At 48.8% G+C, this 12,450-nt stretch overlaps 1 protein-coding gene across 1 annotated transcript in view; it reads right to left on the bottom strand.

Annotated features, from left to right (window-relative positions):
* The window catches only part of LOC114071480 (MAM domain-containing glycosylphosphatidylinositol anchor protein 2), a gene marked incomplete at both ends in the record, with an annotated part of 52,797 nt that extends 40,793 nt beyond the window's left edge, over window positions 1-12,004 (bottom strand). The window contains one exon of the mRNA XM_027909310.1: window positions 11,735-12,004. Within this exon, the coding sequence (XP_027765111.1) occupies window positions 11,735-12,004 (270 nt within the window). The remainder of the gene's footprint in view (window positions 1-11,734) is intronic.
* Window positions 12,005-12,450: the final 446 nt, after the last annotated feature.

Here is a 12,450-nt window from a genome sequence, read left to right as displayed (position 1 = left end):
TTACAATCTCCCAAGCCTTTAATTAAACCCAAATTCCCACTGTGCCTGGCAGATGAGGGGAAAATGTGTTTTTTAAAGGCAGTGACGCTTCAGTAGAAATTTAAACGGCCACACAAGTGAGGACACAGGGGACACACAGGGCCTTTGACTGCTTCTCCCGCTCCCCAGAGTTCCCAGCCACCCATGACCGGCTCCAGCTTGGCAAACTTGAGAATCACTTCAACAAGCAGGGAGATAAACTAATTATTCTGATTTTTTTTTTCATGTGTTTCTGAATTAAGGGAAGCAGTGACCAGTTAGGGAGACCATTGACAAGGCATGGAGGGACAGGACACAGGGAATGGCTTCCCACTGCCAGAGGGCAGGGACAAATGGGAAATTGGAAAGGAATTGCTGGCTGGGAGGGTGAGGAGGGGCTGGGATGGAATTCCCAGAGAAGCTGTGGCTGCCCCTGGATCCCTGGAAGTGTCCAAGGCCAGGTTGGAGCACCCTGGGCTGGTGGAAGGTGTCCCTGCCCATGGCAGGGGTGGCACTGGGTGGGCTTTAAGGTCCCTTCCAACCCAAACTAGAATAACTTCTTATTTCTAGGTTCTGAAACCCAGCAGAGCTCCTGCTGCAGTTGGACCATGGAGAAAGGCTGCTCCCAAAGCCAGGGGAGACAAGATGTGCCCTGCTCATGAGGAGCAAACAGAGGTGCAGGAGACAAAACCCAACCCAACCCAACCCTGGAGAGGCCATTCCTGCTCTTCCAAACCAAACCTGAAGAGCACATGTCCTGTTCTTCCAAATAAAACAAACCTGAAGAGGACACTTCTGATCTTCCAAACCAAACCAAACCAAACCTCAAGGGGACATGTCCTGCTCTTCCAGACCAAACCAAATCAGACCTCAAGAGGACAAGTCCTGCTCTTCCTGGAGGAGGAGATGGCCCATACCCAACTCCAGCTCCACAATTCATTTCCCCATGATAAAAAAACCCACTGCCCTGAGGTGCCCAGGAAAGCACTTCTAAGTTTCAGCCCAAAAATACCAGGGAGGGGTGTGGGAAATAAAGCCCCTCAGCACCAGTTTGACTGGAGACATCAAACTGGGATCCAGGATTGTTGTGATCAGTGACACAGTGGGAAATTCTCTGCTGTCCTTGGGAAACATTGCAAACGTTACTGCAACCCCCATTAAGCTTTACAAGAGAGACTGTAATTTATACAGTCAGTTTATAGCCTGTAACATTCATTTACACTTACTGGAAAGCTAATAACTTATAGCTAATAACTTATAGCCAGCTTGTAATCAAATCTTCCTTAGAGAAACAGTGGCATGGACAGCCAGGATTTACAGGGAGCTTGGATGGGTGTCTTCAGAAGGAAATAAATTAAGTCCAGCAGTAACTCAAATCACTGGCTCTACGAACTCTGCTCATATTTAAATCTGGGGGTGCTGAAGGAAACCGAGCTCCAGAGAGGTTCTCAGGACTCAAACTCACCAAAACAGAGATGAATCCAGCCCTGGGAGCAAATCCCGAGGCCATGGAGATGCTCCAAGGGCTGGAGCCAGGCTGGGAGAGCTGGGGGGGTTCACCTGGAGAAGAGAAGGATCCAGGGACACCTGAGAGCCCCTTGCAGGGCCTAAAGGGGCTCCAGGAGAGCTGGAGAGGGACTGGGGACAAGGCATGGAGGGACAGGACACAGGGAATGGCTTCAAACTGCCAGAGGGCAGGGATGGATGGGATATTGGGAAGGAATTGCTGGCTGGGAGGGTGGGCAGGCCCTGGCACAGGTTGCCCAGAGAAGCTGTGGCTGCCCCTGGATCCCTGGAAGTGTCCAAGGCCAGGTTGGAGCACCCTGGGCTGGTGGAAGGTGTCCCTGCCCATGGCAGGGGGGCACTGGATGGGCTTTGAGGTCCCTTCCAACCCAGACCATTCCAGGATTCCATGATTCAAGAAAAGTCCTTTATCCAAAGTTGATTCCCAGCAGGATTTTAGGTCATGAATCTCCACCTCTCTCCCTTTCTCACTTTCCCCCCCTCCAATCTCTCTTTCTTGCAGTGTTTCTGTGTCACTCTGTGCTGTTCCCCTTTCAAGTGTGTTTGAGTCACCCAGACTCTGAAGAGGTTCATTTTTGGCAATAAGTGCCTTGAAAAACACCCCCTGCTCCTCCAGCCAACCCTGCTGTGGATTCCCACAAAAATGCAGTTTTTAAACTGTGAAAAATATGCTAAAGATGTTCAGGAAAGGCCATAAACCTTTTCTCTGGCCAGAAAATAACCTTATTAATAGTCCATGAGTTATGTTTTATGACTTGTCTCTTCTGGGACACGTGAAGGTCTGAAGGTGTTTTGCCAGTAATTCCTCAGTACCAAAAAAGTTCTTTGTTGAGATAACCTCATACTTTGATTGATTATAATATTTGATTGTAACAGTTGATTGATTATAATATATAGTATATATTTTACTAGTAAAATTATAATACTATAGAGCTTGATTTTTTTATACTGGGGTAGAAAAAAAAAAGGGGGCAGCAAACCTTCAGCAGCACCCAGGGTCTTTACACCATTTTTTTGTTGTTGTATGAAGAAAAAATGAAAAACATTTAATTGAGATAATTTAAATTAAGTTTGTTTCCTTTTTGGCACGATTCTGCAAGGAACTGGGCTGGGATCAAGAGATTCCAAGGTTGCTCAGACCCTGCTGTGAGACAGAGTGGAGAGTTCACTCCCATCTTGTCTCAGTGTGGCTGTCAAGTGTTGGAACAAGTTTTGGTCAATCTAAAATACCCCTCAGGGGAGCAGCTCTAGGAGTCTGCACACCAACAGCTCCAGTTTGAAAGGAAACAGGAAAATAGGGATGAGGGGAGAAGGAAACCCCCCCAGCCTCGTGCTGGGCTTGGGGAGAGCGAGGTTTGGCCTCTTGCTTTGCTTTCCTGCTGAAGGACAGCAAAGGTGGGGACAGCTGAGCCACATAAACCTCTTAAACATCCTGGTGACATCAACCTGGTCCTTTGGGTTCAGGTTTGATGTATAGAGAGGAGAGGGAGATTATAAATCTGTTTTGAGACCTCTTAGAAGCTGCTGACACACTGAGGACAGGGAGTGTTGTGCCACCACACAGGATACATCCCAATCCACACAATCAGCCACGATTTCATGGAGTCACAGGAATGTTAAGGTTGGGAAAGCCCTCCACGACCACTGTGTCCAATTTGTGCCCCATCCTTGCTCTGTCCCTCAGTCCAGGCACTGAGTGCCATGGCCAGTCCTTCCTTGGACACCTGCAGGGGTTGGGACTCAGCTGGCACGAGCTGTGGGCAGTGACACGGTCCCCACAGCCCCACCCTGTCCCCAGGGGCACAAAACAGCACGTGGGATCTCCAAACCACTGTTGCTCCAGTTTTTTTTTCCCCTGGGAGGAGGAGCTGGGCTGCACCATCTGCCATCCCTGGGTGGATTCACCCCCTCGTGACACCCAGCGCTTGAACGTCCCACTGAAGTCAACAGGCCCTGCACTTGCTGACAGCCAGGAAAACAAGACAGCTGGTCTTGTCAGCATTGAATTATAAAAAAAAAAAAAAGGACAAAAAGGGAAAAAATAAACCCTGCCTGTTCTCACTTTTGCCTGGATTTGAGGCAATTTCCCAAACTAGGCATCCCCGTGGCAGTGCCTTCGTGGAGCAGCACAGGAAGATGAAGATTCAGGGCAAGGCTGCTGATGAAACTGCCCAGGAGGAGAGGAAGAACAAAAGGAACCGGAGCTCAGCCTCACACTCAAATAGATTTTGAAAGCATAACCATCAGGAAATGGGTCATTAAAGCAAAATATGGCAGTGGTGCCCACCACACAACCAGGCAGGGCCAAACTACCCCCAGCATCTCAGGGGTTCAGGGGAATATCAGGGCTGATCTGCAGGCAGATGAAGTATCCAAGAGCCACAGAGAGGTTAGTGCTCCACAGGTCAGAACCAGCAGCCTGGCACAAACAAACCCAACAAAGCCCAGCAGAGAACCCACCCTCAGACAACACAATCATGCTGTAAGATGGATTGGGGCTAAAAAGTAAAGTGGTTGTGTCTCAAGTCATCTTCATGACAGGATAGTGGAGCAGAAAAAGGAGTAATTTTTCTCAAAGCTGGTAAAATAAAGGATTTGGGGGTAGGGAGCAAGTGGAGCCCAGAACTGCAGTGAAAGAAAGAGGGACAGGAGCATCCAAGGAACCTGAGAGCAGGTGTTTCAAAAGAGGTTTCCCTGTACATTGGTGGTGTATTTGTATATTCTTTGACTTCATAGGACATGTTTTCCGGGCTCTGAAACCAGTGTGGGCCATGGAGAAGAGAGCAGAGAAGGGAGAGGATGAGACAGGCCAGGGAGACAAAGGAGAACCTTCCACAGCTCCTCTCCCCTCTTCATCCTTCTGGCTCTCCCATCATTTCAGTACTAAATTTGGCTTCACTGGGAGGGAAAGGGTATCAAGAGCCTGAGAAATAATCTAAAGGAGAAGATTTAGCACAGGTAACAAACAGGAGGAGCTGATGAAGACATTTTGCAGCAGGAAAACTCTGGCACAGGTGCCGTCATGAACACGTGATGGGCCTCAAGTTCCTCCAATTTTTAGATTGGAAATTAGGGAAAATTTCTGCACTGAGAGGATTGTCAAGCACTGGAAGGAGTTGCCCAGGGCAGGGGTGGAGTCCCCACCCCTGGACGTGTCCAGAAGTCACTGGGATGTGGCATTTGGGGCTGTGGTTTAATGATAGTCATGAGTTGCTGGCTGGACTTGATGATCTTAAAGAGGTTTTCAGACCTTAAGGTTTCCAGGATTCCATGACTGGCACAGCTGGAATGCTGCAATGGATGAGGATAAATCCTTCAGAAGGGATCAGCAAGGCAGGAGAGGTGGTGGGGGACTGTTTGGATTGCCTGGAGCTTGATGATGGCAATGATTAACTGGATTGGATTAATGGTTGGACGAGATGCTCTTAGAGGTCTTTTCCAACATGAACAATCCCATGATTCTCCTCTCCTGTATTTCTATTCCTCTCTAGGTTTTCCTCCTGTTCCTGAACACTGGAAAACCCTGTCTGCCCCTCTTTGCTGCCCTTCCCAGCAGCCCCTCAGCTGCAAAGCCAAGCCCTGCTCTGCAGAAAGAGGAGAAAAATCACAGAAAAACAAGAGGGAAAAAGAAGATGAGATTAAAAAAACCAGCATTATTAACTCTGAAAAAAGAGGATCTTTACATTAAAAATTAATGGCACTGTAAGGGGCACTCCTTGTCGCTCCAGGGCTCCCACATATCCATGAGGGGATCTGATGGAGCAGGGAAGAGGCAGAGGGGGGATGTGAGAAGGCCCTGGGGGGATATCCCAAGATATCTGGGATATCTGAGAAGCACAAACAGGGAGGATTTTGATTTCAAACCCTCAAGGCCTCTGGGGGGGCTGTTTCCACGAGACAGATTTGGGATTCACCAAAGGGGCTCAGTTTTCTTTCAGCCTGCAGTGAAACCAGGGTTTCATTCTGCCAAAAATACCCAGAGCAAGCTGGGTTGGGAGGGGAAAAAAAAATGTCCCAGATTAAAAGCAAAAGATAAATATTTAAAGCAACAAAGCAAATATAATTTCTTAATTCCCACTGAGGGAAATGTGTGTAAGAGAAACAGAAGTGTGGCTACCGGGGAGAATATTTGATTTACCCTGAGAAAAGAGAATATCTGTATTTCCAGCACTTGCCTCTCCCACAGAAACTTCCTAAAAGACCAACATCTGTCCCAGTGACTGACATTTCACACTCTTCCCTGATTTTTAAAGGCACACCACCAACTGAAGCACACACAATTTTATCCCAACCACAGAGATGAGACCAGAAAAAAACCCAACCCAAACCAAACCAGATAAGTGGGAAGAGACAAAAGGAAAAATACTTCCCTAGATTTCATTTTTTTCTTGTGTTAATTGACCCAGGGCAGCCATGAAGTCACTGTCTCTGGGTATTTATTGATGAGGGGGGAAAAAAACCAAACCCTTCTTTCAGAGTGAAAAATATAACTGGAAATTCTCTTTTAATGAGAGAACAGCCCCAGTAGCTGAAATTATTGTCACCTGGGGCTTGAGCCTGATTAGGTTTGGAGCAGATTCCTTCCTTGAGGCAGCAGGCAATGACTCCAGGGGTTGGGTGGATAATCCTCCATCCTGGAGCATTCAGGGAATAGAGCAGGAATTCTGCCCCCCCCTCCCCCCTCAGGAAGCCACAAAATTTGGCAGCACTGAACCTTTTCCCAAGGCCAAGCCAACAGAATTTGCTCCAAAGCCTCCAAGGAAGAGACAGGAAGCAAAGCCATGTCCTTCAGCAGAGGTTTTTGTCACTGGGCAGATGCTGCCAGATAAAAAATGTCCCTATTATGGGTAAAAAGGCTCTCCAGATAAGGAATTAGAGCATAAAATCAAATTATTACTCCCCACTTGTAGGTGTTTGGGGTCTCAGGCTTGTCTGGCAGGAGGTGGCCATTTGCTGGGGGAGGACAGCAGAGTCACAGAGGGAGGGGTTGGTGTTCCAGGGAATACTCAGGTGTGTTTTCCTCAGCTCTGGGTTGCAGGTTTTTTTCAGAAATGAGCATAAAATGAATTGGAACACACTCAGACTGGGTTTTGAGTTGGAAGGGGCATTAAAGGCCATCTCAGGTCTCCCTGGAGCCTTCTCCTCTCTCTGGACAAGCTGTGCCAGTGGGAATTCGGACGGAATTCCAGCTGGATGCTGAAGAGCACGGTGGTACCATGGACAGCACCAAGAGCAAAAGACAAACGGGGAGTAAGAAATTCCTGCACGAGTTTGCAAAGAGGATGTTTCCCCCAGGAGTCCCACAGCTCCTTCCAGAGGTGGCTGTTGGGATCACACAGAAGGGAGGGTTCAGTGTCCAGCTCCTCAGATCCCGCTATCACCAGCTCCAAAGAGCTCCAAAGAAAGGGAAAGCTGCAATCACACTGGCAGCAAACAATTAAAACCTGCATAATTACCAGCTGATTGGCTTGATCTTGCTCTTGGCCAGGAGCACTGACAGTGTGATGCAAGACAAAGTGAATAATTAAAGATGAGGCCGTTAATTAATGAAATGTTCTGCAGTGAAAATATTCCACAAACCACAACAACACAGAGCCAGCATTCCAAAGGGTCTTCACTCCACGGGGGGACCAAAACTCAGCTGGTAAAATTAATTCCAGCCATCAGCTTAATGCCATGAAGTTGCCTGCTTAGTACTAGTGGGTTATGATTAATTGAAATTAATTAATTTAAATATTATCTACAGCCCTGCCCAAATAGCACCATCAACTATGGACAGGCAGATTTCCTGGGGGAACTTAAGCAAGGAATCACACATGGATGTGGATCCAGCCCTGATTAAATCAGCTGCAAGAATTTAATGCTTAGGAAACAAAATATTGTCTGTCTTACCTAAAAAAACCCTCTTTGGACACAACTCTGGGGAGAAATTCAGCCCGAGGCAGCCCCAGAACAGCAAACTTCAGTGCAAGCAGTTCAACCAGGCCAAAGCTGTAAGCTGCTGAAGGTAAATACTATCAGGACAATAAATATTGCCAAGTAACCTCAGTCCCAGGTAATCTGAATCCTAAATGGCCCCCCAGGTGCACAGGGAGTCACAGAACTGGTCAGGTTGGAAAAGACCTTTGAGATCATCAGGTCCAACCATCAACCAGCACCGCCAAGCCATGGTTTTAAGTGCTACATCCTCATGGTTTCTGAGCAATTCCAGGGAGTGTGACCCCACCACCTCCCTGGGCAGCCTGTGCCAACGCCTGACAACCCTCTCCATGAAGAACTTCTCCCTAAAACCCAACCTAAGCCCTCCCTTGGAGCAACCTGAGGCCGTTTGCCCTCAAACTGTCTCCTGTCCATAAGGCTCAACCAGCCCCGCTGCGGCTCCAGCCCTTCTGGCACCACCCCAGGGCTCACTTCATCCACCTCTTCCACCCTGGGAACCTGGGAAACACCCAGTTCAAGCTTCCCTGCCTGGGGGAAGATCAAGGCACTGTGGGAAAGGCGTTCCCAGAGCCAGGCTGTGGCTCAGGGAGGGCTCAGGTCCGTCCTGGAGGAGCCTCTGGGGAGGAGAAACCTCCCTGTGCTCCCTCTCCAGCACCCAAACCTTCCCTCCACCCACGGGGAGCTCTCCCAGCCCTCCCTGCCACTCATAACATTTGCTGCACCTCTTCTGGTTTATTTGCTCCCAGGGTCTGGAGAAGCCACTGCCTCAAATGTACTTTTTTTTGTTGCTCCTTGGATATGATCTGTACTATCAACCCCTGAATAAAATATAGAGGTAGTGAAGCTGTGAGGAGCATGAACTCCACTTTGCTTTCCCACAAACACAATTTGCCTTGTCAGTTCTTATTTATTTTTCAGACAGTGGCAGGTTACATCTGCCTCCCATTGGCCCAGCCAAGGCAAATTAACCCCTTTTTCCATGTGTGACTTATTTTGCTTTCATCTTCTCAAATCTGGCTGAAAAATATAAATACAGGGGAAAAAAAAAAAAAAAAAAAAAGAGAGTTTTTCAAGCTCTGGGGTCAGGATAAATCTTTCAGTCCAGGCTGCTTTTAATACTGCCCTGAAAACCTTTCTCTCAGCATACCAATGTCTCTGTGCAGCCCCAGTGCAGCACAGAGCTTCTACATGAAAAACTGGAAATAAACCCACCTAAAAATGGCTTTCAACAACCCATTATTCCACCCAAAATAAAAGCTTTCTACTATCATCAGGTTCCTGCCTTGGAGTTATTTATTTGGCTTTTTATTATTCCTGCCTTGGAGTTATTTATTTGGATTTTTTTCCTCCGCGCAGCTGTCGAAGAATTGACCAATTTCTTTGCTCTGCTCTCATTCCCAGTGAAATCTAAGTCTCCCTTTTAACCATTTCATCATTTTTCTTCCACGTTTTTGGTTCCCCAGTGCTTCAACTTCATCTGTCGTGATGAGAGCTGGGACCAGAAGGGAGCTGCTGCTCTCAGAGCAGTTCCACTCCACCTGGCAGAGAATACATTTACTGAAGGCATTGGGTTTAACCTTTAAAGCCTGAGAAAAGCACCAAAGTGTTGCTTTTAGTTTTCTTAACCCAGGACAAATTAGCATGATGGGATAGACTCCAAATGAGAACCTCATAAACCCACTTTAGCTGTGATTTTCGGTCTCCTGGCTTTGTGTGGTGATAAATCACAGCAGCCACTCACGCTGCCCCAGCGCCTGCAAAATAATTGCCTTTCACTGAGTTCCCACAGCTCTGGGTCCAAAGTGTGAGGGACAGTAAACTGAACTAGCTGGGATTAAAGAAAGACTTGCTTTGGTTTCCCTCAGAGCCCCCTTTGGGATTAAACTCCAAAGATCTGGAGAAGTTGGTGGCTGTGAAAATGCCTCCAGGCAGGCTCTGGATGATGTCACCAAAGGCTGGGTCAGGTTTGGAAGAAGCAGAGCCCTCAAGCCCTGGGGTGAAGTGTTCCCACCACGTTTGTGCCCTGTACCCCACGAAATTCCTGCCAAGGAGACGCCATTCCTAAAATCCCAGAGGGGTTTGGGTCAGAAGGGAACCTAAAACATCACATTTCTAACCCCTGCCATGGGCAGGGACACCTTCCACTAGCCCAGGTTGCTCCAAGCCCTGTCCAACCTGGCCTTGGACACTTCCAGGGATTGAGATAAATCCAAAACAGGAAAAAAGCCTCCTGTTTTTCCTATTAAACCGAATTTTACTGGGAAAAACCCACCTGAGGAGCTAAAACAGATGGTTTGTGCAGAGCAGGGTCCCTGGGAGGTGCCCTGCAGCAATTCCATTAAATCCATCCCCTCTCTACTGCGAGCAGTGAAGCAGAAAAATCATGTCCATTTTCCTCTGACAGGGTTCAAGGAGCTGCCCCAAAATAAAACCCCCTGTTTAGATCTGCTTGTAACTGGAGCCACACTGGTAAACAGGAATAAAATCCTCCCAGCCACAGCACATCTTTCCTTCTATGAAATTCCTCCTCTGCATTTCTTGTTTATTGGTTTCTTCTCCCATCAGTCCTTTACAAGCTGCTGCCAGGGGGATTTTGAGCTCAGTTTGGGCTGTTGCTCTGACACAGAGACTGGTTTGGGTTGGAAGGGACCCTCAAGACCATCCCATTCCAATCCCCTGCCGTGGGACACCTTCTCCCAGAGGAAGTTTCTCCAAGCTCTGTCCCAGCCTGGCCTTGGAGCCCTCAGGGCTCTGTAGGGAGGCTGAGGCTGCTCCTGCTGAGCTCCCAGAAGATCCCACATGGAGCAGCTTGGACATCTCTCACAGCAGTGGGGAGGAGAACTTGGGAGGAGATTCTTCACTTGACAGAGATGCTTTTTATCCTAAAAAATGCCTGGAAAAGCAGCCTAGAGAAATGGGGAACCTACACCTGATATTACTGCAGGAGCAACAGCTGAGCCCTCCAGCCACAAGTGAGAGGAAGAATCAAGCCTTGCCTGTGTAAACCCCCAGTTTACCATCCAGATCCGAGACGCTGGAGATAAAAGACACCCTAAGTTTGTCTCCATCCAGCACATTAATTATCCAGCATCCTCCCCCAGGCTCTGATCTTGTGTTCTGGCTCCACAAAGTCCTTCTGCTTTTCGAGACAGGGAACAAATTCCAATACCCCTCTGTTCTTTGGGAGGTTGAAGTGGTGGGAGCCTGTGATCTGCCCACCCCGCTCCCTGAGCCCCACGGAACACAAGAGGAAATTCAAGCCTCGCTGCAAACTTCAAATGCAAGAATTTTGCTGCCTGAAGACTCTCTCAGGCCTCTCCCTTAAAACCACCCTGACAGGTCCAGCAGAGCAGGGAGATCTCCGTGTTGCACAGAGAAACCTTTACCCTGAAACCACGAAAACGAGCTAAACATCCCATTTTGTCACTGACCACAACCCAAACTTGATCATAGAATCATAGAATAGATTGGGTTGGAAAAGACCTCCAAGATCATCAAGTCCAACCCCTGATCCAACTCCAATTACTATATCATGGCACTAAGGGCCACATCCAATCTCTGCTTAAAAACCTCCAGGGATGGTGAATCCACCACCTCTCTGGGTAGGCTGTTCCAATGCCTGATCCCCCTCTCTGTAAAGAATTTCTTCCTAACATCTAACCTAAACCTCCCCTGGCAGAGCTTGAGCCCATGTCCCCTTGCCCTATTGTTGGTTGCCTGATGTCTTAAGCTGTGATTCCACTTGGAAGGATCTTTCTCTTTGGCAATTCTTTAGTTGAAAAAGGAGCAGAGTTACCCAATATAAGAAGGATTTAAAGCTCTTAGAGAAGGCTTTGATTTGAAGTCGTGTGAGGACACTGAGGCCACTTGGAGAAGACAGTGGGGAGACCTCACTGCAGGTACAACTGCCTGGGCAGAGGCAGAGGAGGGGCAGGACTGAGCTCTGCTCTGTGTGACAGGGACAGCCCCCAGGGAATGGTCTGAAGTTGTGCCAGGGCAGGCTCAGGTGGGATCTCAGGACAAGGCTCTTCCCCCAGAGGGTGGTTGGCACTGAACAGGCTCCCCAGGGCAGTGGGCACGGCCCCAAGGCTGCCAGAGCTCCAGGAGGGTTGGGATGATCCTCTGGGGCACAGGGGGGATTGTTGGGGTGTCTTGGGGTGTCCCTCCATCTCATCACACGCTGTGGTTCTGTGACACCCTCCAGCACCCACCCCAACACCCCCATCCCACCCCATCCTGCCCTCCATCCCACCTGTGACGAGGAAGCTGCAGCGCCCGGCGCCGGCCTCGTTGATGATGTTGCAGTTGTAGAGGCCGTAGCTGTCCCTGGCCAGGCTGCCCACGGTGTAGTCGGTGGAGTCCTGCAGGTCGAACTGGCCGGTGCGGAGCAGCTTGGTGCCCAGGCGCCACTCGTAGGTCAGCACGCGCGTGGGGTACGCGCGGAGCACGCGGCAGCTCATGGTGACGCTGCGGCCCTGGCCCTGCCGGATCTCCAGGAACGTGGGCTCCACGGCGGGGGGGTCTGTGGGGGAGGCAGCACACGGGGTTAAGTGCGTGGTATTGATACCTCGGAGTTTCGATGTTTTGATTTTTTTTTTTTTTTAATTTTTGTAGATTTTAGAAGTGGTTATGTAGTAAAGGTAGATTTTAGAGTAGCAGCAATATTATCCCTTTACCCTTTAACACACCAGCTCAAACCCTTGTTACCCATTCCCATCTCAATTCCCTAAATTCCTTAGCCTGTTTAGTCTTCTTCTTCAAGAACATCCTAACCCTACGGAACAAGATATAGCTGTAGACCCAACAACCTTCAGGCCTAGAATTCTGGAAGGCCTCCAAGGACATTACGTGCTCTGAGGAAGATGAAGATGAAGAAGAGAGGGTCCCAAAACGCCCCCAAGACCAAATTTCCAAGAGGCATGGCGGGGGCAGAACGTGGGTAGTGCCAGGACAGGGATTGGGCGAAAA

The sequence above is a fragment of the Empidonax traillii genome, unplaced genomic scaffold (assembly GCF_003031625.1).
Source record: "Empidonax traillii isolate 1590-97213 ecotype Southwest subspecies unplaced genomic scaffold, ASM303162v1 scaffold2042:size70105, whole genome shotgun sequence".
In the NCBI taxonomy this organism is placed as follows: Eukaryota; Metazoa; Chordata; class Aves; order Passeriformes; family Tyrannidae; genus Empidonax; species Empidonax traillii.
Note: the sequence above shows the minus strand (reverse complement) of the source record. Positions and strands in the feature narration are given on the sequence as shown.